Source organism: Gouania willdenowi, chromosome 4 (assembly GCF_900634775.1).
Source record: "Gouania willdenowi chromosome 4, fGouWil2.1, whole genome shotgun sequence".
Lineage (NCBI taxonomy): Eukaryota > Metazoa > Chordata > Actinopteri > Blenniiformes > Gobiesocidae > Gouania > Gouania willdenowi.
In genome coordinates, this window is record NC_041047.1 from 9,421,649 (window position 1) to 9,447,839 (window position 26,191).

At 37.5% G+C, this 26,191-nt stretch overlaps 1 protein-coding gene across 1 annotated transcript in view; it reads right to left on the minus strand.

The window, feature by feature from the left end:
- Window positions 1-26,191, minus strand: part of raver2 (ribonucleoprotein, PTB-binding 2) — an 80,486-nt gene that overhangs the window by 4,405 nt on the left and 49,890 nt on the right. The window contains exons 5-12 of the mRNA XM_028444547.1: window positions 20,411-20,602; window positions 13,005-13,125; window positions 10,025-10,107; window positions 9,852-9,944; window positions 6,352-6,463; window positions 3,759-3,934; window positions 1,547-1,655; window positions 96-277 (exon numbers count right to left, since the gene is read on the minus strand). Of these exons, the coding sequence (XP_028300348.1) occupies window positions 96-277; window positions 1,547-1,655; window positions 3,759-3,934; window positions 6,352-6,463; window positions 9,852-9,944; window positions 10,025-10,107; window positions 13,005-13,125; window positions 20,411-20,602 (1,068 nt within the window). The remainder of the gene's footprint in view (window positions 1-95; window positions 278-1,546; window positions 1,656-3,758; window positions 3,935-6,351; window positions 6,464-9,851; window positions 9,945-10,024; window positions 10,108-13,004; window positions 13,126-20,410; window positions 20,603-26,191) is intronic.

A 26,191-nucleotide genomic window follows, 5' to 3' on the forward strand; every position in this document is an offset into this window, starting at 1 on the left:
TCATGGGTTACCTAATCACGAGTCGTTTGTTTAGATAAGACATTTGCAATTAGGAATATTTAGACTGTGAGAGAGTGTAGAGAAAGAAACCAAACCTGTGTGTACGCTGGGTTGTACTGGCTGTAGTCAGGGGTGATGTCATTGCCGTACGGCCCCGTGCTGGTGTTGGCCGCGCTCTGTGGGAACGAGCTGGAGCTCTGTGTGACCACTGGAGCCCCCGGGCTGCCAAACACTCCTGAGGATGACTGCCCTCCCTGGGCTTTGGTTCCCACTGAGCCTAAACGCACCAGGACAACAATTAGTGCGTCTTTCAAATAATAAACATTCATCTTTGGTGAAGAGATTGTTGATGTGAAATATTATTCATTTATCATTTTTTTACAGCTCACAAACTCCACATATTCCATATTCAGGTGGCTGGTGTTTACTATTTTCCAGCAAAATGTGAGCCATTGTCCCTGTTTTATTCTATATCTTTGTTGACAAGTAAACATGTAGCAGTCTCATGGTGCAACCGCATTGTGTCTCAAAATATCCAAAGTCTGGGATCATCTCACTCTGAGTTTGGTAAATAAATACTTCGTTTTATGAATGAAAATGTGAGCCTTGCTCTGAATTCACACAGCTATTAGATGTGCAAAAACTAGGCACGTTGTATTTAAATCTGTTGTTCAGCAATATTTGTTAATTCATTACTAAATTATCCTGAAAAAGAGAAAAAATTAAAAGCTTACATTTCAAAAAGGTAGATCACATCAAGAAGAGATTTGACAGCAACAATTTCAAAAGTGGCAAGATTAAGCTATCCGACACAGTCAAAAACACAACAACACTTGTCATTTTGGTGAGTTATTATGCACCAATAAAGGTGCAGTCTGCAAAAGTGACTTTTTGTCATATTTGCTAAAGCTGTGACTATGTAAGGACAGCTTTACATCAAACTAGTAGTTTGTGTGAAAAAAACAGACTCATTGAGTTCCCCCTGCTGCTCCTGCAGCCTTTGGCAGATTGCCAGAATGCACCGCGACCGAGCAAAAAGAACCAATCAGAGCCAGGATTGTGTTTGATGGGCTGTCTGACAGCTGTTGCTCACAGTCCCCGCCCCCTTCCCGGAGCTGGGGCACCATCTTTTTTACAGCGTATGGTCTGGAGGAGTAGAAGATACATTTAGCGACTTTTCTGCTTGAAAGGTAGTTACTGCTGCTTGATTTACATTATGTTTGATTTGTAATTGTTACACTAGAACTCTGTAGTGCATGTGTGGTTCATGTGCACGCAGCGGCTACTGAGTGACACTGTGTTGTTGCTGCTGCTGTTGTTGAGGTGTGTGCACATTGAGAGAGAGAAGCGTTGCAGTAATATGCTTTTAACAGAGCATGCTATATTACTGTGATGTTGTTGTCAGACTAACGTTAGCTTGTTAGCTCCTCTGTGGGAGGGACTTTGGAAAGTTTGGAGGCAGGGCAAGAGAGCAGCGGGGAGGGAGGGGGAGAGAGGGATCTGAGAGTTGCGGACTGCACCTTTAATGATGTGCTTGTATGCTTACCTTGTAAAACGACGCTAGGCATTACACTGGCCAGATTCAGGTAAGGATTGGAGGGTATCCTGACATCTTTGGGAGGATCCCCCAACAAGGAGCTCTGACCGCTGTTTACCTGAAGACAAAAATCTACACTTTGACTTTTAAAACAAATATATACACACATATATATTTCTAAAATTAGACATTTGATTTCATGTCTCAGCCTTTAAAATATCAAGATATCTTTTCTCTTTATTTGTTGACTGATTTTAACCACGCCTTTACTGGAACCATTTTTTTTTTTTAAATCTCAGGTCACCAGTTTCCTTCCTGATTATAAAAACATGGTTTCTATTTCTCTATTAATTTATTTATTATGCATCTGTCTATGGGACTCCACATCCCACAATGCAAGTTGCAAAACTGATTTGACAATAAGACAGTGTTCACAGTGGAGATTAAAACAAACTTTCCAGGTGTAATTTCAGACAATCCACCAAGCAGCTCATTTCACACATATTGTGATTTCCACCCTAAGTTGTAGTCCTACATTGATTTTATATACACTATTAGATTCATTGATAATGAGTGTTTAATCATCATCATCTGAGAAAAATACACACAAGTTACAGACAAATGTGAAAAAACAACAACAACAACACACTAAAGGACCATTAAAGGTAGGGTAGGTAATTTCCTCCGATACACTTTTTAAGTTTTTGGTTGAAATTGTCTTTATGTCCAGACAGAAATTAAGATTGTATGTGCTCTGAAAAAGGAACAAAGAAAAACTGTCTCCTGTAGCAACTGTAAAGCTGTAAAAACTTCGACCAATGGAAAAAGACGGTTCGTTTTTTTTTAACCAATCATGTCTCCCTGTTCGTTCTCGACCCCTCGCGTGCACGAGCCCACACTCAAAGCGCGTCACCGGTGACAGAGTTAAAACAGAGTTTTTAGTCACTTTTTTGAACACATATAATGATAAAGTTTAGCATTGACTGCTGAATGAGACAACGAAGTTTCTACACAACACAAGCGATGAGCTGAGGTCCACTTCTGGAGAACTGGCGCTCGTGCATGTGAGTGAGATGGAGCACAGAGGGGAGTGGGGAGGGGGGTAAAGGCCGAGCCGTCAGGGAAGCTACATTCAAAATCATGCTCGCTTTCGAAAATCACCTACCCTACCTTTAAAAAGACAAATTCACTGAAAACACACCCAAGACACAACATATGTACACAAAAATGACAATATAGACAGAAAAATACACAAAAGAACAACAAAAGATACAAAAGAAGAAAATAAAAACACTAAAGGACCATTAAAATGATAAATTCACCTAAAAAACACACAAGATGACAACATAAAGTAACTCACATCTCCTTTAAACACGGCTAAATCTACGTCCGTCCACTACAAATCCAGAATAATTCCAACAAAAATTGATATCCTCGCAGAAGAAGGGAAAAAATCCAAGCTCTGTACTACAATCCACAGGGAAATATTGATACATGATCTCGGCGCGTCGCCGTCCGCTATCCAGTGCGGAGACAAACTCCTGCTCGCTAATTACACAGCAAATCTGAATCCAGATTAGCACTCGGAGAGCGCAGACCTCCGCCAAGTACAGCACGAGTACCGGGCGGGACATACACACAATGCACCTCCCTACCACTACTACATTACACATAAACCACTACGTATTACCCATAAGCCACTCAGGCACAGCTCCTATCTTCCTATATTTTTGGTATTTACTCATTGGTAATATTGGTAATCCAGAACATTGCTAAATTGAATCACCTGTTCCTTGTCCCATTTGCTGAAAATTACATGCTAATCCGTTGATAACCTTTCAAGTTAACTTACTAACAAACAGACAGACAGACAGACGGACAGACAGACAAACGCAGGGTAAAATGTAACCTTCCACTCAGTGCTTGGTGGAGGTAATAATCAAAAAACCCCAGGAGTACAAACCTCAGAGTGAGGCCTTAAAACAGGCTAGTGGAGCTCTTTACCAGAACTCTCGTGAGGACTGATCTGTGGATTAATTACAATTTTTGTTTCATTAAAAGGTTGAAGAGGAGACGAGCATTAGTCGCCCTCGGGACTGAAACACTGTGATTATCTCTGAATGACGACGCTGGAATTAAACTGAGCAGTGAAGGAACAGTAGATAGAACAGTGAGCATGGACAGTTTCATGTGAACAAAACACACATAGACACAAGCTCACCATCATGCCAGAGGAAACCGGCGGCGGTCGATCACTGGAAGAGGAGATGGACATTAAAGACGAGGTGGAAATGGAAGGTGCCATAGAAACAGAATGGCTGTTGTTTTGCAGGTACGGCATCACGCCCGGGGCTGATACGACGATGGGGGCGTTATGGGTCGACTCCGGTCCTAACTCTGTGAGAGCAGAAGAAGAAAGGACACCTTTGACTCTTTATCATAGGAAAACAGGAGAAGATTCATTCGTTCCCAGTACCAATTGTATTGGAATGTTATTATAATTCAAATATATATTGTAAATTAAAGATCAACAAAGCGGTTTCACATGTTTTGGACTTTCATACTAGAGCCAAATTTCCTGGATTATCACATTCAATCTCATGCAGTGTCGTTCGGCAAATTAAGACACCTTTCGCTAATTTATGACACATATAGAGACATGTTGGCTTTTTTTCTGGGTTAGGTGTAGGGATCTAGTGGGTTTAGGGTTAGGGTTAGGAGTTAAGGTAACAAACAACACTGAATGACAGCCTTCATGACACCTTATTCATGCTAATGACAGGTGTCATGTCAATATCAGCCTTATGTATAAAAGTAAAGTGTTACTAAAAAGACATTTCAAACCAAAAACCTGCAAAGCCAAGGATTACACAATCCTGCAACTTAAAAAAATATACACAAATACAGATGGAAGCCCTTTCAGAACATTGCTCATAAATAAATCTTCTACTACTAGAAAAAGGAAAAGAAAAAGTAAGAATAAAAGGACAGAAAAACAGGGATATTTAAGAATAAATAACTCCAGAAAATGAATAGAAAGGCAAAAGCGAACAGGTACGTATATGAGACAAAAAGAGAAGACATAAAGTGAAGGGAAATGAAAACAAGGTGCAGAGAGATACCAGATAAACACTCTATTGCTTTTCACTGATGACCATCAGCGTCTCCGTCTCCTTCGGACAGAGACGAATCACTCAGACGGCTGTGAGCTAACAGATCGGCCCCACCGTCTTCCCAGAGCCCGAGAGTGGATTTCCTGCTCATACATCATCACATATTATGTGTATTTATGGATCTAGTCTGTACTTAGCTGCACACTCTCTCTCTTGATTTTAATAACACAAATATGTAGACTCGCGAGTAAGCACAAAGCGCAGAAAAATCACATCAAAGGACAAATGCACAAACATCAAAGAAGCACATGCATGCTAAACGCACCGATACACACACACACACACACAAACAAACAGAATCCAGTCAATTATAGATCCAATAACGCTGAGACAAATGGCGCCAAAGTACAATCAAATAATCACAGCTAACGACTTTTTAGCTAACCTTTCAAATGCACACACACACACAGTACTGCAAACACAATCAGGGAGACACACACACACAGTACTGCAAACACAATCAGGGAGACACACACACACAGTACTGCAAACACAATCAGGGAGACACACACACACAGTACTGCAAACACAATCAGGGAGACACACACACACACACACACAGTGATGTAGTATTTCCATTTAAATAAACGCAGCGTGTCTCAGCTGGAGATTTAAATTGTAAATGGTCTCTGGTTCATTGTAATCTAGAAAATGTAGGCTCGTAGGCATAAATTTTATTTTATTTATTCACACAAATTAGCCACCAGACACAACGACTAGGAAACTCAATATTTGATGCAGAATGGAGGCAGAGGGTTGAAAAAACAAAACAGTTCCCCACAAAAAGTGCAAAAGGAATCCAAGAAAATAAACCTAAACTAGTGGCAAAACTCGATTAAAATAAATAAGCTAGATAATTAGAGACTTTGTAATTAATTCATCTCGATCAATGTAAATCAGGGGTCTTCAACCTGCGGCTCTGGATTCTCATGTGGCACTTTGACTCTTTCGCAATGGCTCTTTGTAGCTTTAAAAAAAATATTAAAATAATGAATTGTTATTTTTTACACAGGGTATTGATGATTAATGACATCAACTTCAAATAAAATTATGATAAAACAATTGGTTAACCAAAAAATAAATCACACTGTGCAACATCTACAGACCATCATCTTTCCTTACACCTGTGGCTAACCTTAAGTTTTAAATCCCTGGTAAGAGAAGTAAACTAACAAAAAGAAGAAAATAGAAATTGTATTTGTGTGGGGAAAGATGTATTTAATTGCCGCCTTAATGTGAATGCTTGATATGTTGCAAGAAATGAGCAAAAAGACTCCTTTGAGAGTAGATGATGCAGACCCCTGATCTAAATTTATTGCATAGAAATATTTGACACGAGAAGCCAATTTAAATGGATTTTGGCATATGATTGAATCAATAAAAAACAATAAAAGAGCTTTTAACAACAAAATTGTGTTTATCATTTTCATGTTTTTAGTGCGTTATTTTTCAGTGATTGATTAATCGCAATTAATGCATTAAAAGTCCCAGCCCTAAACTAAACTTAAAATTGTGACAATGTTGGAAACAGAGAATCTTTGAACCAACCATCACTTTTAGTATCACACGATTGATTTAAAATAAAGTGAAAGTTGAAATGAATTATGGTCAACAGCGTGATGCAACGTGCTGTTTGCTCACCTGCAGGAGAGTCTCCCAGCAGCCCTTTACCCAGTGTCACCAGCCCTGGATGTCGCATCGACAACGTTTTCTGTATCAGAAGCCGGGATGGATCACCCAGCAGACTGGAGACCTGCCAAAGCACACGCACAAAGGAGAAAGACGTTTATCAAAGACAAAGATGACTACAAGATCTGTAAAAGAGACACTTAGGTCAGAGAGATTTTCAAATAATAAAAAACGCAGGAAGAAAAGATAGAATGAAGGACCAGAGCCGTGGTTCCCGATCTTTTTCTTGCCGTGACTCCGTTTTTAAACCACAAACTTCTGGCGACCTCAAAAAGCCTTTTCTTGTCGTTCTGTAAATTTAGTTATTTGTTTGTTGTGCTGTGCTACAAATACAGAGTAGAAAGGATTAGTGCACACAAAAAAAAACAATAATATATTTTTATGCTGCATTTTATTTTAATTAATTTATATTTGAGAAAGTGAAAGTATAGAATACAGTTGTTTGAGATTGTGTGTGGTTTTAATTTGAAAATATTTATTTAAGCTCTTTGAGCTTTCTGCCTCTTTCTGTCTGTGTTATGTTTTTTGTTTTGTTTTTTAATTGTGCAAAAATACAGTTTTAAATAAAACCAAATATGTATTTTATTTAGCTTAAATTTGAGAAAAAATAAAAATAAATTTTTAAATTTTGTCAGTTTCAAAAAATGTTTTTTGTATTATTACTAGATATTTCAGGTGATCCCGTTTTATTTCCAGGTCATGACCCCAAGGTTGAAAAACCCTGGACTAAAAAAAAAAAAAAAAGTTCTTAAATTCATGTAGTGTAATGGAAAAAGATGATTCATATATTTATTATGAGCCAATTAATGATATTTGACAGCTTTTTTGCATTTCTAATAAGACATTTACGCTTTAAGGCTCCAGTGTAATCAAAATTATACAACCCACATTTTTTCTAAAACAGAATATTTCATTGAAATCATATGGTAATTGTAATTACGTCTTATCTCCTCCTCTTTCCTTCTTATCCACACACGTTGGACATCAAGTGAGGTAAAGAATACACAATTTAGTATTTGCTCCAAATGCAGAATTCTGTTTCCAATCTATAAGTCTGAAGTGTTTGAACGTCAGCAGGTGTTTCAGCTTTCAATGAAAATCTGACTTTAAATAAAGTAGCTGAATGTAGGTCAAGGAAAAGATGAAAAAGAACTAATTCACATTAATGTATGCCTACAAATCAAACATATGGGAAACTGTAGACTAATGACATTCAAGTACACTGACTTTTTGAATAATTAAGGGTGTCTATTTGAATCTTGCATGTGTGTGTGTGCGTGTGTGTGTATTTTGCAGAACAAAGTTAAATGCAAATCATGCAGCATGCAACATTCATAGTATGATTTCAAATGTTCCTCGCTTTGCACTGTTGCATAAAAAAAGAATTGAGGCTCATTTATGGAAAACCATAATTGTTTACATATAATTGAAACCATATAAAAGTGGTTAGATCGTAGATTTCCAGCCTGAATTCTGATTACGAACCAACTTTATGAAGCAATATGCAACCCATCACATGATGTTGGGTTTAAAGCTGAATCATCAAAACTCATTCATTATTATCAGTAATGTCTTTGAAGTCATTTCTATAATATTTTAGCCTCAAACACACGTAGTATTCCCCCATATGTGGTAGGGGTGTGACAGGATCTCGTGCCACGAGATCTCGCAAGATTAAACTTCACGAGATTTCTCGTCGCTCTAAAAATCTGTCTTGCGAGATTTTTTTTTTGTGACCTGTGGGGGCAGTAATGTGCCTTTGCTTCGTCTAGCCTGCCAGAAACCGAACACAGGAGAAAGAAAAGAAGAAGAAGAGGAGAACATTTTAGTTCTCGTTTCAATTTGTGGAAGAAGAAGTTTATGAACATTTAAAAGAACATGGCTGTGTAGTTGCAGCATGTTGTTAATGACATACTTGGTCAGGCTCTGTTTGCACTATTCGCACTCTGTATTAAGAAGAACTTTGATTTGGTTTTGCAAATAATATTGTTTGCACTTGAAAAAAAGAAATGTATACTTTTATTTTTTCTATTTTACCTTTTAGAAATTTTAGTTTTAGTTTCAATTTGTGGAAGAAGTAGTTTATTGTAAAGAGTTATAATAAAACATTTAAAAATGCATGTGCAACTCTGTCAAATAAAAGTTTGTTGGTCCAGTCATATATTTTGTCATTTGTAGTTTTTCTATTTCGTCCAATCAGCATTCAGATATCATGTTGTCATCACATCAGGATTACTTTATATTTTCATTGACGATCTATGGTGGAATAACCTTTAGTTACGTATCATTCTGTTCCTTGGACGTTATGATGTTATTCCCAAAAAGACCAGGAACGTTACGGTGGACGGATTCTGACGTAGCATTTGGATGCCACTGTCAGCCATCTTACTGCCGATCCATGCACGGCTTCCAGCTGAACCAGGGAGACCCCTTAAACCAGAGAAGTCTAGGCTACCATGGTCAGAGATGTAAAGAACACTGATGTATCCTACTCAAGTAGAAGTACTGCTACTTCACTGAAATTGTACTCAAGTACAAGTACAAGTAAGTCATACATAAAAGTAAAAAGTAGCTCAACTAAATAGTACTCAAAGTAAAAGTTACTAGTTACTTTCACCCCCCATGTTTATTTTTGGTAATAAATCTTGCCACGATTTCCTTGCATACAGTAAACATCTCATGTATAAACAAAAAGGAAGAGACCAAATCTACCACATTTGGAACTTAATTTTCCACAAAGGCATCTGTATAAAATAAAAGGTTTGTCAAAATGTACAATTATTTAAAAAAAAAATTAAATAACGCCATGCTTGTGCTCCAAGTATAGCTACATTTATAATCTCTAAAACTGAGAAAATAATCTGCATTCAACGCTGTTTTGGCGCTGTGCATTACGTTTAATCTGATTGGTCGGCTATGATGTGATGCATTTGATTGTTGTCTGGTTATTTCATTTTTTGTAGTTTCACAATGTCAGTTGAACAAAAAAATAATAATTTAGTCAATAATGGTTGGGTTTAGAAATGTAAATCACGACTTTACTTCTTTTAAAACGTACTTAAGTACAAGTAAAATTACTGATTTAGAAATATGCCGTACTCAAAAAAATACAAGTATCCATAAAAGCAACGCGAGTACTTGTAATCCATTACTTTCACCTCTGACCATGGCAACCATAAGATGCTTTATACCTCATCAGAACAGTTGGAGTTAAACGTGAATGGAGCACTTCTTCCCATTTGGAAATATTACATATAATAGTTCTTTGGGTTCAGCATATCTTTAAACTTAAGTTCCTCAACTTCTTGAAGTCCTTTTCTTTATTTTTCAATAAGACTTTTTTTGATGCATATAAAATACAATATATATAAAGAGTGGATGAGGACGACGTGCATTGCTCCAAAGCTGTTTACTCCTCACTGCTAACTGAAGAATGCACACAAACATCTTACGGAGCTTTTCTCTTTGATGTGCAGGAGCTGTTGCTGAGCGAGCTGCATGTGTAAGAGGTTCTGCAGGACCAGACCATTCCCGAGCATGGCATTCTGTAGGGTGGAAGTAAACACGTGTAAATACATCATAAACATGCTAATACACATCTTGTAGATAATGGTGTAAATATAACCTGGTGAGCTTTTCCCAGTGTGAGCAGAGCAGTGGTGAGGGGAGGCCTGAGGAAGGGGAGGCTGTTGTGTCGTCTGTACTTTCCTAAAAAAACAATCAAATCAACACGCGTCGGTGCCCACGTTTGTGATTTGATTGATTTAACATTGAGTCACAGTCAGTAATGCACAAACCAATCACTTTGTCAACAAGCAAACACAGGAGAAATAATGTGTCAGAGAAAAAAACCAATCCAGTTGTTTACGTACGGCATGTTTTGAATAAAGGATAATGATGAATAATGAAAGAAGAATGAAAAATAATGAAAAAAACCTACGAAAGCAGGTTTTTTGTGTTTATGGTGAAGAAGTGGAATGTTCTGCTATTTAAATAGGCATTCATTAATAATTCCAGGATTACCTTCCTCACCATCAGTCCCTAAACAACACCCCTAAACCCCAAAGTTTAAGATAAGATCATTCATGATTTTAATTTTTATTTAGTAAAAGAGAGATCAGCCCCCCTTGCCAAAAATAAATAGATAAAAAAAGCATGTACCGGTATATTTTACAGAATTTTTGTTTTTGATATAATGAGTAATCTTGTTTTTCTCATTATTGTATCATTAAAACATAAGGAATTGATTAAAGAATAGTCAAAATCTTTCAAAACAACTGAATGTTTTAATTAAGGCCAAAATTAAAAAAAAAAAAAAAATCAGAATCAGTGAATTATATTATATTTAAACTCCATTTCAGTGCAAGAACATACACAACATATGCAAGAAAATCTTCTTGCAATTGCAGGATAAAATGAATAAAAGTAAAAGTACAATGTAATAACTGCTCCCTATTTACAAACATAAAATTATATTTAAAAAAGAAATGCATTCAAGCTTCTATTGGGTTCATAAATTTGACAGCGACAAGTTTGGAAATCAAAAATAAAGAGTGACAATTGGATAGAATGATTGTTTTTGTGACAGCAAACGCTTTATAAATAAAATGCACTGATATTAATGTTTTATTTCCCTGTAAAATTAGTCAGACTCTCACATTTATTCTATGAAGTTTGTATTTGTCGTTAAAATAAAGAGTAAATTACCGAAATGTTATTTACTTGTAACAATGGTAGTAGTTTAGCGGACATGATTCTAGCGCCCCCATCACTTTAAAATAAATGTAGTATTTTTATTTCAAATAATCTGCACCATAAACCACATTCCGGGTGGATATATTTAGTTTTATCATCATCATTATTATTATTATTATAATTATTATTATTATTATTATTCCCTTTTTTTGATCTACATTAGTTACCCAGATGTATTGTTTTGAGTGTGTTAGCACGTGTGCTAATTTACAACACCTGTCCAAAGAAACTTTAAAAAGGTTAAAAGTAACAGAAATAATAAGAAAGTGAGGAGGAAAAATGCACTGCACAAAACATTAGAAAAAGAAAAGCAATATTCACAGTCAAATTATTACAGCTGACATTCATTTTATTCACTCTTTTATAACCCTACGCACTTCTTTGACTCTTTGTAAATGTGAGTTCCTCCAATGACGCGAACATAATAAATGTTATAGCGTCAATGCTAATGGCAGCTTCCTCCAGAATGGGTTGGAAAAGTTTAACATTTAATAAAGGGCCTAATTTTAGACTTTAATCGTGTCTGCCTTTATTCAAGAGATACCCTCAACCCCCCCACCCCCACCCCCTCTAATCTCCTGTCCTTCCTGTTCTCACTTGTTCTGCTAATGTCACAAGATTTCATTTTAATACCTGATTAGTCATTCATCAAATAATGAAGCCGTCTATGAGATGATTACAGTGTATCAGAGGACAGAGGAGAGGGACGGACGCATGCTGCACATCTCTGATTACTGCCCCTTAAAAGCCTAAGGATGATTTAAGAGAATAAGGTTTGGACTTTAAATGTTAAAGATAACAAAAAAAAAAAAAAAATGTGCAACAGAATGAAAGTTAAATGAAATTGTAGATATTTTTAGTTTTACAAACAAAATACAGCAAGCAAACAAACCTTAAGACGTTTTATCTTTTGATAGAAATTCATTCTTTATGTTTAATAACTTTTAAGGACAAAAAAAAGTCTGTTGAATTTACATTAAAAAAAAACACGTCCATAGGTTGCACATATGAAAGTTATGTTTACTAAAAATTATTCATCTACTGATCGTTCAACAAACAAAAATGTTATGTTAAACCAACATGACTTTTTTTATTTACAGTGCATTAAATTACCCTATGTTAAATTAACAAACCTTTTAAATGTCAAGTATATTTATTCACGTTATGTTAAACCAGGGGTCTTCAACCTGCAGCTCTAGAGCCTCATGTGGCTCTTTGACTCTTTTGCAATGGCTCTTTGTAGCTTTAAAAAAAATATTAAAACAATGAATTGTTATTTCTTACACAGGGTATTGATGATTAATGACATTAACTTCAAATAAAATTATGATAAAACAATGTGTTAACCTAAAAACTAAATCACACTGTGCAACATCTACAGACCATCAACTTTCCCTACACCTGTGGCTAACCTTAAGTTTTAAATCCCTGGTAAGATAAGTAAACTAACAAAAAGAATATTCTGGAAGAAAAGAGATTGTATTTGTGTGAGGTCAGATTTATGCCACCTTAATGTGCATGCTCGATATGCTGCAAGAAATTAGCAATTAGCATGTGTTGATCGACATGATCATGTATTATCAAATTCAAGTTAAATCTATTAACTCATAAAACTATGTATAGAATTCAATACACTGTATTGTCTTCATTGAGAAAGTATTTTTTTGGCTCCAGAAGGACTTTAATCCAGGCCAGATTAGGCTAAACGGCTCCTTTGAGAGTAAAGGTTGCAGACCCCTGTGTTAAACTAACATGACTTTTTTTTAAATACAGTGCATTAAATTACCCTGTGTTAAATTAACAAAACTTTTTCTTTTTTTATATATAGAACTGAGGACATTGATGCCCACCTCCTCGTTTCCCACTGTGATAGGGTCTCATGAGGATCTGCAGGGCAGCAGGGTTGGTCATACTGGTGAGTAGCTGGGCCAGGTTTGGCTCTGGAAGCAAACCTTTTCTGTTACTCAGGATCTGAAAAATAAAAAAAAAGCACAGCTGAAATCAAAAAGTGCTCGACTGCATGTGAGAGAACAGTTTTGATTAATGTCCTGTTTACCAGCTTATCATCTCACCAACAAATCATCTAAATCAAATCAGATCAACGATAGTGAGGCTGAAACAGGTTTAATTGACACGTACAGGAAGTGACCCTGCACGTTCCTTTTTATTAATATGTTAAGGTTTAATTTGTTTATTAGGAAATATAATTTGATCTCCTGACATGTTTTTATTGTCAACTGCCAGTCTTCTTCAGAGGCCTCTGCGCTGATCGCTTTGTAGTGTCCTTGACCTCCGCATATTAATTCCAGCAAATTATTGTTGTCTACTTTTCTTTTTATTGTCTCTTAGCCAAGTGCAGCACATCCCCATGTCTAACCGTAGCTGGTAATACATTTGTTTTTTTCTGTTTTATATTATTTATTGCACTGTTTTTATTATTCTGATGTTATTGTAAAGTGTCCTTGGGTGACCTGAGCCTTTTAATTTTTACCGGCAGGGAAGGGAATCAGAAGCAAGGCTACATTAATATTTAATTTTTGTATGTGGATGAAAACAGACTGCTGTTTTTTTAAGAGATGCATATTTTAAGGGATTTAGAATATAATAATTTTTATTATTATTTTTTAACAAAAGCATGCTACATACAGTAAGACGTTTATAATAATGTGGATTTGTGTTTTTTTTTCTTTTTCTCTTTTATATTTGTATTTTATATTTTGACAGCACTTTGTGATGACTATTGTTGTAACTTGCGCTATATAAATGAAGTTGAATTTAATTAATAGTGAGTTGACCAAGGACAAAGATTACCTATAATTCATTTTAGACTGTTGGAATTATTATTAAAAAATTGTTATTTGTTAATTTTTAATTTTTCAACAAGAATGAAATAGAAATGTTTAATAAATTTTACTATCTTAAGTTGGAGAAAAGCATTAGGTTTGGTGACAAGGGGGACATTAACAGTTCTTTAAGCAAGTCTGAGAGGAAGTAAAACGTATGTTGGTGAAATATAATGAATAGAAGGCACATGTTGGTTTCTATTGTGTCCGTGTGTTGAATACAACACATAACGAGTCCCTGATGGCTGTAGTTATTCTTACACAAGTTTACATCATCTTTAATGTCAGCAAAAGGAAGTCTAACCGACAGGCACTGGAAATAAACAGCGAACGAGAGGGAGAGGGACTGGGTGTGAAACACAGGCAGGTGGACAGGAAAGAAGAGGAGAAAGTCAAACATAAATGAAAAAAAACTTCTGAAATCTGTAATAAACTGTGACTGATTTGCAGTAAGGGTGTAAGAAAAAATCGATTCTGCAATAAATCGCAAAATTTCACCGTGCGATTATCGTATTGTTCAAAAAAATTACTAAATCGATTTTTTAATCATGTTTTTTGACAAAAAAAGAAAACCTTTATTGCGCTAACATATGTATAGCACGTAAACGCCCGGTCACTAGGTGTCAGTGAACCACATCAGACCTTATTAATCTACCTCACTCCTCAATGCATTTTAGCTGGAAGTTGATTGCACTTTATTTTCATAAAACATACTGGGCACTTTTATAGATGTATGTGAATACTTAAAAATAAATAAATAAATAAATAAATAAATAACTAAATAAATAACTAAATGAATAAATAAATAAACTTAACAGAATAAGAATCTGTAATTTGACAGTTTGATAAACATAACACTTGTCTTTCGTATTGGTTCTTAACTTACAGTTGGTTATTTACCTGTTCTTGCAAGTTTAAAAATAAATAAATAAAGTGTATTTCATACCATTTTGTACTTGGAAAGGTGACATTTGTAATTATTTATATCGCGATGTACCTGTCTATGGTATTGTTTATTATCGGAATATATCGTATTTTGACATGCAAATCGTGAATTGTACGGTATCGTCGGATTCATGATTCATGGCAACGCACACTCCTAATTTGCAACCTGTTACTTCTTTTCAGTCTGTCCGATAGTAACTGCACGACTTGGGCTCAAGTCAGCCTCGTTTCCTCCTGTCGCATCCAGAAAGTGAAAATGGTTTTGCTCTCAGAGGAAAGTCTGGTCCATGGATGAAGAACGTGCATTTTTGTGTAAGAAAAGTGTTTTATGTGTGTGTGTGGGCATGTGTGTCAGTGTTGAACAAGGCGAGTCATTGCTGACAGCATCTTTCAATCCTTGAAGAAAGAAAGAGGAGGTGGTGGTTGTTGATGAGAGTACTCTCGTTCCTTCTCTTTTCTCTGGAGAAAATGTCAGGATGCATCAGCCTGTTCAGTCTGTTCAGTATTATATATATTTTTATATAAAAAATAAAATAAAAATCCAACCACACACCCACATACTAAAACACACACTCACAAGCTCGGGAGGCAAAGCAGGCGCAAAGATGGGAAGGCGACAAGTCTGGTGTGAGAAGAGGGAGGACGGATGGAGAGAAGAAGGGGCGGAGGAGGGAAGGCCATCTGCTTGTTCGTCTTCACACTTGCATGATTCACCAATAGGAGACTTGAAAAGAATTTCCTTGCAGCAGATATGTAGCCAGAAGAAGGTTTTAATCTGTGTGAAGGTCTGCTGTTTCAGCTCACATTCACTGCACTAATCCTGGAGGAGCCTCAGGGTGCTGATGCACCTTCTGTCTCCTTCCTCCGTCCTCCTCCTCTTCTTCTTTTCTGATCAATTCCTCAATCAAACGTCTACTTGTGATATATTTAGAGGCACATTTTACCCCATTGTCCTTTGATTGCAATACTATACATGTTTGTTTTTAACCTGTAATTTTCAAGACATCGAAAGACACGCTGTAATTTTCTACATACATTTATATACTCAATAGTTGTTAGGCGGGGGCTGGCTCACCACACCCCACCCGTCCTCATACATTCACTCAGAACACAGCCATGGTCGAGGGTGGGCCTAGACAAAATATTGGCCCATTGGGTGGGGGTCCTGCCTCTCCCTTGCCAGCAGGGACACTGTACAGAGTTTAGTTCTGGGAGCGACAGGGTGGGGGTCCTGGGTTGGTGTGGCTGGGGACTTAAGTCGCAATGTCTCTCTGTGCTCAAGCAGTTTTGTGTGCAGCAGTGTTCTTCTTCTTTGGGTGCTGACCTTGTTTTCTGGTGGTCTTCGTGGGTATTGATGCGGTGGGTTGGTATGTTTTGCAGTAATGGGGGGCGGGTGTTGTGGGGAGCATTGGAGTTTGCGCCGGGGCTGGGGTGGGTTTGCATGGCCTCATCGGATGGTGCTGTTTGCGATGCGGGGGAGGGGTTTGTTGATCGTCGACTAAGAATATGCGATATGTTATCGTCTAAAACATTCCCACCAATAAGAATATATCATCCCACGATAGAAACAATAAATTCCCACTGATAAAGTATGTAAGTGCGCACAGTGAAGGAAATTAGCAATGGCCACAGGCCATTTGGCCCTCCCTTAATTTAGCCAAGAATGCCCCTAAAAACTTGCTCCATGGACCAAAATTGCCACCAAGTTTTTTGTCAAGAACTTATTATTCTCTGGAGCGCTGTTCACAGGAGCTCTGTGGTGTGCGCTGCCGCCGCTCCTCACACGCACCCTACCTGATGCTGCAGTGCAGCGATAAATTTTCACTACTTGGTTAAAGCTGATATCCGAAGTTTCTGAGAAATTTATGTTCACGTATTTTACTATGGTCTACTGCCGGTGGTCATTCATATAGGTCAATGTATATAAGTCCCGCCTTTGTCCTATAGACCCCTATACAAATGGAAACGAGCGCTGTGATCTACCAGCCAATAGGCTTCGACTTCTTGTTTTTGAGTCTGTCAATCAAAGTGAATGCAGAACTGTGCATGGAAAGAAGGCTGTGCGTTACCACAGCAAACAGGTAAATATGATTTTGGCTCATACCTGACCCATAGACCTATAACGATGTGACCCGATGTTACCTTGTTATGTCCTGCAGAAAAGTAGAGGCGTGGCTTCTGGTAAACTGGCAGGGGCAGGGGAGGAAGTGGAGTTGTTTAGGGCGGAACATTGAGACGTTTTTCATAAACTCCGGATATCAGCTTTAAAGACCAGACACACAACCAACAAAGTGAGATCAGGGGCCGATTGGCTTAGTTGGTGGCCCGGCGCGAGTTGTGCTTTTACACGCACATCTGTTGTGGATGCACAGTGGCCTCGGGATAGTTCTCATAACTTAGAAATGTTTGATTCCAACAAAAAGCTCTGCCCTATTGTAAGAACACACTTACTCCCTCTGTTCACCTTCATCTTCATAGTGGCTGAGCAGTAGGATGTCCCCCCTAATATTCTCTATACATGTCACTACACTGATAAAGCAGATTTCACTCCTCTCACATTATATCAATAGATTTGCTCTCGCCCTTCTCTCTAATGTCCACCTAAACTCCTTTACCCATGTATCCCCACTCTCTCCGGTGTAGCACTGCTCTCTCTTTTTATATATTTCCCCCTAATAAAGCCTTGCTCACCCTTCCTTTGGGAGGGCTTGTGACGGTCACAATTACGCTATATACTAAATGTTTCATTTTATTTGTTTCTAGAACAATTTTAAGAAGTGTAAGTCACAGCAGCTTTATTATATGTACTATATATCCATTAGTATGAAACAGGGAAAAAAAAAACTACAGTTTCACACCATAATCTACAAACTCCCTCTTAACCACAGCCCTCAGAGCTCAATACAGTTATCTAAAATATTTAAATAGAAATTTATAATAGGCTTTTTGGAGCCTGTGGGTGACTAATAATCGACCATAAACCTACTTTTCCTGTAACATCACATGCAACAAGAGCCGTGTTTTTGGAATGGGAGCCTATCAGCTGTTCAAGGGAAATGTGCAGAACACTTCCCAAATGACTGTGAACAAGAGCTCTTATTAATTTTATATTAATAGTGCTGCAGGGCTGAAATGGAAGTGTGTTTTATGGGCATAGAATGGGGGTCGGACTCGTTGCCACGCATAGCTTTTTTTTAGCCTGAATTGTTTGTTCTGCATATTATTGTTGTCCTGGAGTGGGAGACGGTCAATGGAACTTACTCAATTAAATTGAGGTAGCCATTTGAATTCACAATCAATACTTTGGTTTTGCATGCAAACATAACAATTCTGTATGTAAGATGCCAAGGATATGATGTAAAGACATGCTGCTAAATGCAGGTTCAGACTTACAGTATGATGGTGAAAACAATATGATGTAAAGTACTGTATTGTTCAGTCATGGTTACATGAAACTCTAGTCCTAGACATATTATTCAAAAAAATAGGGAGTTACGATTCAAAATCCTACTCAAGAAAAAATCTCTTTTCCACGTCTAGTAATATTTAGTATATGGGCAATATTATCAGCTGATATTTGCCATAAAATGGAACATCGGTTGACATCAGTTTCAGTTTTTCTACCGTTATGTGTTGTTGTTTAAGACAACATGTGAAAAACCATGATTGCACTTTTTAGGCCGAGCTACCGGACTCAACTTGTTGTTGTTGAGTACAGTAGTTAAAATCGCTACAGTAGTTAAAATCGCTACTCCTCTCTTATTCGTGAATGGATCGGGCTGAAATTTGGTAGTTATAATCTATGGATGCGTACAAATCAAAAGCTTGACTTTTGATTTGGGGTCCCAAAAGAAAAAAAGAAAAATGAAAGTTGATTTCGCATTTATTTGCAAGTCAAATATAACGACGGTTGGTGGTACCAAATCATTGGCACATACCAATATATAAATGGGGCCCATTACTCAGTACGTGTCATGGGGGTGCCAGGGGGCCCCATTTTTCAAATGACTACGCCTCTGTTAGTTCTCGTTAGATCAGAATGCAGTTTGGTTTGAGTACTCTTTATACTATGAATGAATATGATGAGCTACTCTGAGCCTTTTTTTTTTTTTTTTTTTTAAATGGGGCCCACCCCCCATTTCCAGTAATTTCCAAATTTATGGGAAAATAGTCATGTGATATATTGCTTCAAATTCAACATAGGTTACAATTATGCCTCGCACAATTCGATTAGGGGCCTGAGAGGCCCACCCCTCTTTTTATGGCAATTTCCATTAAAGTAATTTTCTCATTTATTTGTGAGTCAAATATTGCGACAGTTGGTGGTACCGAATTATTTACACATATGAATGGGGTCCATTACTCCGTATAAGCCAAATGACTTCCCCTCCTTTAATGCTCGTTGAATACGGCTTAAATTAGACATGGACATTCTATGAGCGGATGTCAAGAGCCTCTCGGAGAACTTTTTTTACTCGGTGGAACCGAGTCATTTGACTGAATTCTAGGGAACGTGGTACGTGCTATTCGGTGCGGAGATGCTTCGCTGGTCCGGCCGTAGTTCATCAGAACTTATCTAACTTGTTGTTGTTTTTATGCTGTAAAGTGTCTTTGAGTGTCTCGAAAAGAGCTTTTAAATAAATTCTATTATTATTATAACTAAATAAATATTACAAATAAGGTCTAACCATTATGGATTCATATTACCTCTACATTTATGCAAATAGCGTACATACATAAGCTTAACCTAAGCAAATACATATTTACTAGGATTGCACTATAGAGTTCACAATACAATTTTATTTGACTTTAACTCTGAAAATACATTATTACTCTTGGTACAACCACTTTAACTCAATGTCATAGAAATAACAAGGTAAAAATCTAGGGTGTAGTAATTTTTTTTGATTTTTATTTTCGTGCCCTCAACGAAACACCTTGTGACATTTTAATATTGCGATACCTTGACTTGTAATAATAGGCCCACCTTTAAAATTGAGTACAACTGTCATTTTTGTGTGCAATCTTTGGATTGAGAACTGGAGTAGACGGTATTGACCTATGCAAGTTGGAAAAGAACCTGTAAACTGAATTATTCCTAAATATTGTGGTTGTCTTCCACACCTGATGGGGCAGTGTACGTCTACAAAGAAGTGTGCGACTGAGCTCCAGGCTGTGAGAGGAGTTTATTTCAGGCAGCGGAGACAGTAGGGTGGGGGGAGCAATCAGTCTCCAGAACTATAATTGTGATGTCGCCCTCTCTGCCACCACATCATGTGTGGGAGGGGCATCACGGTGACAAAGAGCTTTTCATCTGGTGGGCGTTCTTACACAGAGAGCACAAAGCGTTCTTTAAGACGTGTAAAAAGCATTTTTAATAATTATTCTTGAGTATGTGTTGGAAGTGAATGTGCCTTCAATGTCTTTTGACTTTTGCATTTTCTGCGTCCTTGCGTTGTTCTACTCACCATACCCTGGGCAGCAATGAGGGCAGCCAGCGTGCTCCTCCCTGAGGTTCCAGGTGAACAGAGGGACAGACGAACCTCCTGCCCTCCCACTAGTGTTCGGTCCATCTCTGTCAGAACGGCCTCCGCCTGCTCAGCGCTCTCATACTCCACCATGCCAAACCCTCGCACGGTACTGCCCTCGTCCTGAGCAAGCTGGAGGACAGAAAATTAAAAAGAAAACAAGCGACAGGATTAACGCAAGGCTGGGCTCTCCAACACCTGTCATGTTCTATTTCTAGCATTAATATTCATATCATGAATAATCAGCTCCTGCAGAAGTTCTACCAAACAAAGTAAATAACTTAGGAGGAGCAAGTTGTTTTGAGTATTTATACGTGCTCTGTGCTGCAGAGCATCGCAAACCAAGGCATTCTTCCTGGTTAAGGCTCCAGCTCTGCCTCCTGTTCAACGTCTATCTCCTGCTGCTCATCTTCCGAAATCATTAGATTGAGTGACCGACGCAAAGTTTTTTTTTCACATTTACACATGGGCTTCTGGGCGAAACTGAAAAGTAACTTCCTGTAATCCATTGATTTTAAGAATGTACCTGTAATCCGATTACCAACTATTTAAACTGTAACTGTAACAGAAAACAGTTACTCATAATTTGTAATCTGATTACGTAACACTGTTACATGTAATCTGTTATTCCCCAACACTGCTTAAGTATGCACGTTGGGCACAATAGTCGTACTCAATGATGCATTGGAGTGGGACGTAAAATCATCTAGAGACCGCTGTCATGCAATGCGCATCGTACTGAGATTGTATATGCGCATGCGTGCACTATACCGGAAAATTAATTTTTGTTAAAATAATATTCATTTTTGTTTATTTTTGTTTTCAAAGTGAACGGACATGTGTTTTATTTGTTTATTGGATTATGTTAGGGTTTATGTTAGGGTTATAATCTCAGTACGGAGATAAACGCCGGCTTCAAGCTAAAAATCAAACATCCCCTTTTCAAAATAATATCATCTCTTCTTGTCTTCCATTTGTTTTTTTTAAACCTTTTCAAAATCAGGCTCTTGTTTTGAAGTTAACCAGTAATTTTGTCAGTAGCACAATGACGGGTCTATTTGATCAGTTCCCTGCTTAAAATGTTTCCAGAACTCACTGAGGATAAATATCAAGAGAAATATTTATCCTCAGTGTGCTTCAGGTTTTTGTTGTCGTAGGTTCTAAATGCATCTTAGGAAACTTGGAAGTATACTTCAGTGGGAATAGTCATCGTAATCCTCCTTATAGCATATAGTAGACAGTATATACTCAATGAGTTTGTAGTACAGAGTAAGCCATTTCGAACTCAGACTAACTGAGTGATCACAAATTAAATTAGAGACCAGAATAAAACAGGATTAAAAACAAAACAAAAAACCCCACCGGGACTTGAACCTGAAACCTTTGATAAGCAGAATACAAATAAACATAGAAAACTACATGGAAAGCCTTGAAAAAGGAACTAACAAATGAAAAACTAACACACACAGACTCAAGATCATAACAACATGTATATAAGATTGACAGGAGGCTCCAAATGTGTGTGAGATTAATTTAGTTTGTTCGTTATAGCTTCCTGAGAAAGCTGCACAATGTTCCACAACCCTGAGACCATGACTGAGATAAGGGGTTGTAGAGCATTGATGGATTGTCAATATAAAGCTCTTTCAAGGCCAGAAAGTCAGTGAGTCACTGAGCATTAACACTGCTTTTACACATGATGGGCTTCCATCTCATGAAGGTCGAGTCATTTTCACAGTAAGGAGACTAAATAATGCAGACGGACTAATGGCTTAAAGTGAGTGCTTGATATGGGATCATGACGTTAGCTCAGCAATAACACATCTACAAATGCATTGCATTAAAAATTGACTGAAAAGAACCTGGATTGTCATAAGTACTGTCATAATCTCTAATATTAAATAAATAACTCCATCTTTATAGAAAAAAATACACAAATATGTGATAATTAATGAAAAGTTATTTGTTATTTGAACGTGAAGTGATCACAGTCTACAGCAAAACAAATGCACATCTATTTTCTCAGCCTGTATGGCGCTCAATCAAATGGTCCAACCCCCCCCACCCCCCCACCCCCCACCCCACCGCTTCTGCTATTGCCTCGGTTTTAGAAAGAGATGAAGTGAGTGGGAAAGTTTGTATGGATGTATGTGGGAGGAACAATTATCCTTAACATATACTGTAGGCATTCTGTATGCTAATGACCTGAAACACTCAATAATTTTGGAGCAGAGATGTATGATTAAAAGCTGTTAGGAGAAAAAAAAAAAACAGAGTAATTGATGGGGAAACATTGATATGAGAGAGTGAGAGAAGGAGAGAGATTAACGACGTGATGGGGAAAACTACACAAAAACGAAACAAAAGAAACTGGTGAACCATCATTTTTCTGACGCAAAACAAATGAGAGTGGAGTGGGAAGTGGGTGAAATGTGAAGAGCACTTCATAACATCAAAGTGAATAGTGCCGAAAGCCGGCTTTTTATTCTTGTCTGTATGTGTGAGTAATGATGCAAAGATAACTTTCTTTCTGCTCATTTCTACCCACAAACTGCCTTCCAAAAGAACAGTGACAGTCTGTCATTACTCAGTTCTACACAAGCAGTTACGCTAATTTAACGCCAGCATATGTTGCATGTTTCCAAACCGTGTAAATGCCAGTTGTCCTTTATTTGTTTCTGTCTGTAAATCTCTTGCTTGAACCCCGATGCATTATTATAAACGTTTCAAATCCACAGAGGTAGATTACTGCCGTACACACACAAAATGATGCATTTTAGGATTTTAGCTTCATGATATGGAGACACAATGTAGGTAGTTGGCACTGCTAACAAACCTCAAGAAATCTGAATCTAAAAGTGTCTGTATTAGTTTTGTATGTATTAGTTCAGGGGTGTCAAACTCATTTTAGTTCAGGGGCAAAATATGGAGCAGTTTATCTTAAGTGGGCTGCAGATTTTAGGCAGGAAATATAGTATTTTCAACATTATTCTGCTCTAGTTTGCACTTCCACGTATAATTAAATCATAAAATATGTACAGCACGGATAATAGGAAAGCAATAAGAGACAGTTAAAAGTCCCTGCTGGATTTTCACTTTGAATTTATTGGATTTTGTGGCCAATTTTTATGTAATTTTGTGAGATTGTGTGGAAAGGAAAATTGCAGGATTTTGGAAGAATTGAGAGTTCTTTTTAACAATTTAAAATTAAAAATAACTTCCATCATCTGTTATAAGCGTGGGGATAATGTTAACCGTGCTAACATTTTGGAGTTTCATTGAATTTGCGTTTTATTTTGGCCCCAGGGCCTTGAGTTTGACACGCGTGTGTCAGTTGATGTTTGCAAAAAAACTTATTTTGCTGAGCCAGCATTCTGCCTTTCTCACCATGTCCTCAAGTCGTCGTATCTGGACAGGAGATGCTGACAATGTCACAACCAGTGTAAAGACTCAGAGGACAAGCCATCACTTTGTGTGCAGGCATGAGCATGTGTCCACGAGTGTGTTCAGCTTTTCTGACGAGCTGAGTGACGAGGTCATGACAGGACTGACACGGCTGTCTGTGAGTAAAGATACAAGACCTGCTTGAGTGTCAAGTTTAAGACCAGATTTCTTTCGAAACGGTCTTAGACGACAGTAACAGATGTTTGGAAATAACACAAATGTTGAGTTAGAATGTGAAAACAACTATGATAAATTCTACCATGTAGTAAGGGATTTGAAGGGGGTTTTGCTGTCTGTATAACACTACAATTTAGTTCCTCGTCTTTTTGGTTGAACCACATGAAGGTTTCTGAATCTCTTCGATGGTTTATACATAAAAAGCGCAATCCTTGCCATTATTATTATTATTATTATTATCATTATTATTATTATTATTATTATCTGTGGAATACATTCAGTGGGGCATTACATTAAAAGTAGGCTTAACATGTTGTTTCCATGTGTAATAGATGTGGGATATTGGACAATGTCAATTATAATGGAAAATTATTGTTATCCTGCATGTTTTCCTTCTTCTTTGGTGGAAATCTAACTTCTCATGTGCAAACCATATTTTGAACAAAGGTCCTGTCCCATGCTAGGTAGCCATAAACACTTATTTAACCTTTTTTCTCCCCCAGTTTTTGCTCAATTGACACCAAACATGCTGCAGCGCATCTTCATTGCAGCCAATGCAAAAATGGCATTTTTAAATATCAGTTTTTCACTCTTTGTTAAAAACAAAATACCAATATCTCCATGCTGTTTAGATGCAATATGTGTGTTTTTTTTTATTTATGTCTTATTAACTGAATTTTTGACAGCCCTTACATCCACTTAAATCTGCCTTTACACTCTAACAGCTGCTGTCTTAATTTGCCTAAAATTGCCTGGCCCCGACCATTGCTGCACAGCATCTATAATTTAATCTGAACTCCTGTGTTCTTTGTCTTTTTTCCTTGAGCTATCAACATGGCTTATCTTTTTTAAGAAACTTGCAATATGGAGGACAACATCAGCTGTTCTTATCAGATTCATTAAAGATAACTTTTCCCAGGCTCTCAGACATCATCATTATTACTTATGGCTTCACGTCCTCAGCCTCTGCCTCCTCACTGTTCACTTTGCATCTCCATCTCTCCTTTGTCTCCCACTTCTCCCCTATTAGGACTGACACCATCAGCCCTCACTCCATCCTCCCTCTAATAGGTCTGGCATTCTCAGCTTTGTCCTGCCATTCCTCCTCACGCCTCCATCCCAACGTCCTCACTTCTAAAACAGTTGACATTCTTTAACCTCACCTCTGTCCATCGCTGGAGGCTGACTCAAGCTAAAGTGCTGCCTGGAGGGCCCTTTTTGTGGGCAGAAGAATTATAGTCAAACATACTCTGAGTGAAGGAAAGTGACAAGAGAACCAAGTTTTCACAAGATGAATGGAGAACAAAGTGGATTTATGTAAGACAGGCAGGAGCTTAGGTTTTAGGAGTTAGTAAATGAATACGCTGCACAGCAAGCACTGAAATCTGTGTTGCCTCATTGGCATTGTTGGAGGGCTCATAACAAGATAATTGATCACAAGAACCTTGTGTCTGTGCTGTAGTTTTTGTTGATGGTTTTTTTCTCCATTTTTAAATTTCAGATGCAACTTTACCAAAAAGCCTCGAGTTTTTTAAGTAGTAGAAGTCTGTGTGCAGAAAAAAAGAAGCCGCTGTGAGCTATGACATCATTGCCTTTGTAATCGTTAGAGAACCCAGTGCAAGATTCTGAATGCTGATTGGCTGTTAGGAACCGCTATTCAAAATACTGATATTACTAAATTTATTTTCTATAGTGCTTTTCAAGAAACTCAAAGACACTTTAAAGGGGACATATCATGCTAAATCCACTTTTTTAGCCCGTAAATGCATTTTGTTGTATATTTAGAGTGTTTAGAAGTACAGAAAAGTTCAAATTAGTCTCTTCAGGTGCTCCGTTGATATCTTTATATTCTGTTTTGGTCTTTTTTTTCAATCTGTTTCGATTTTTCGATTCTCTATTGCGTTTTTTTGTACAATAACGTCACAGTATTTGCAGCGGAACTGCCAAATTAGGACATCGACTCCAGGCCCAACACTTCGAGCAATCCGCCATTTTTATTTCTGGCTTTTATTTTGTAGTCCACGCTCAAGGATGCCGAAGTTACGAGAGGATAAGTCAAAATGCTCGGTTGTTGGATGTAGTAACCCACACGCTTCATTA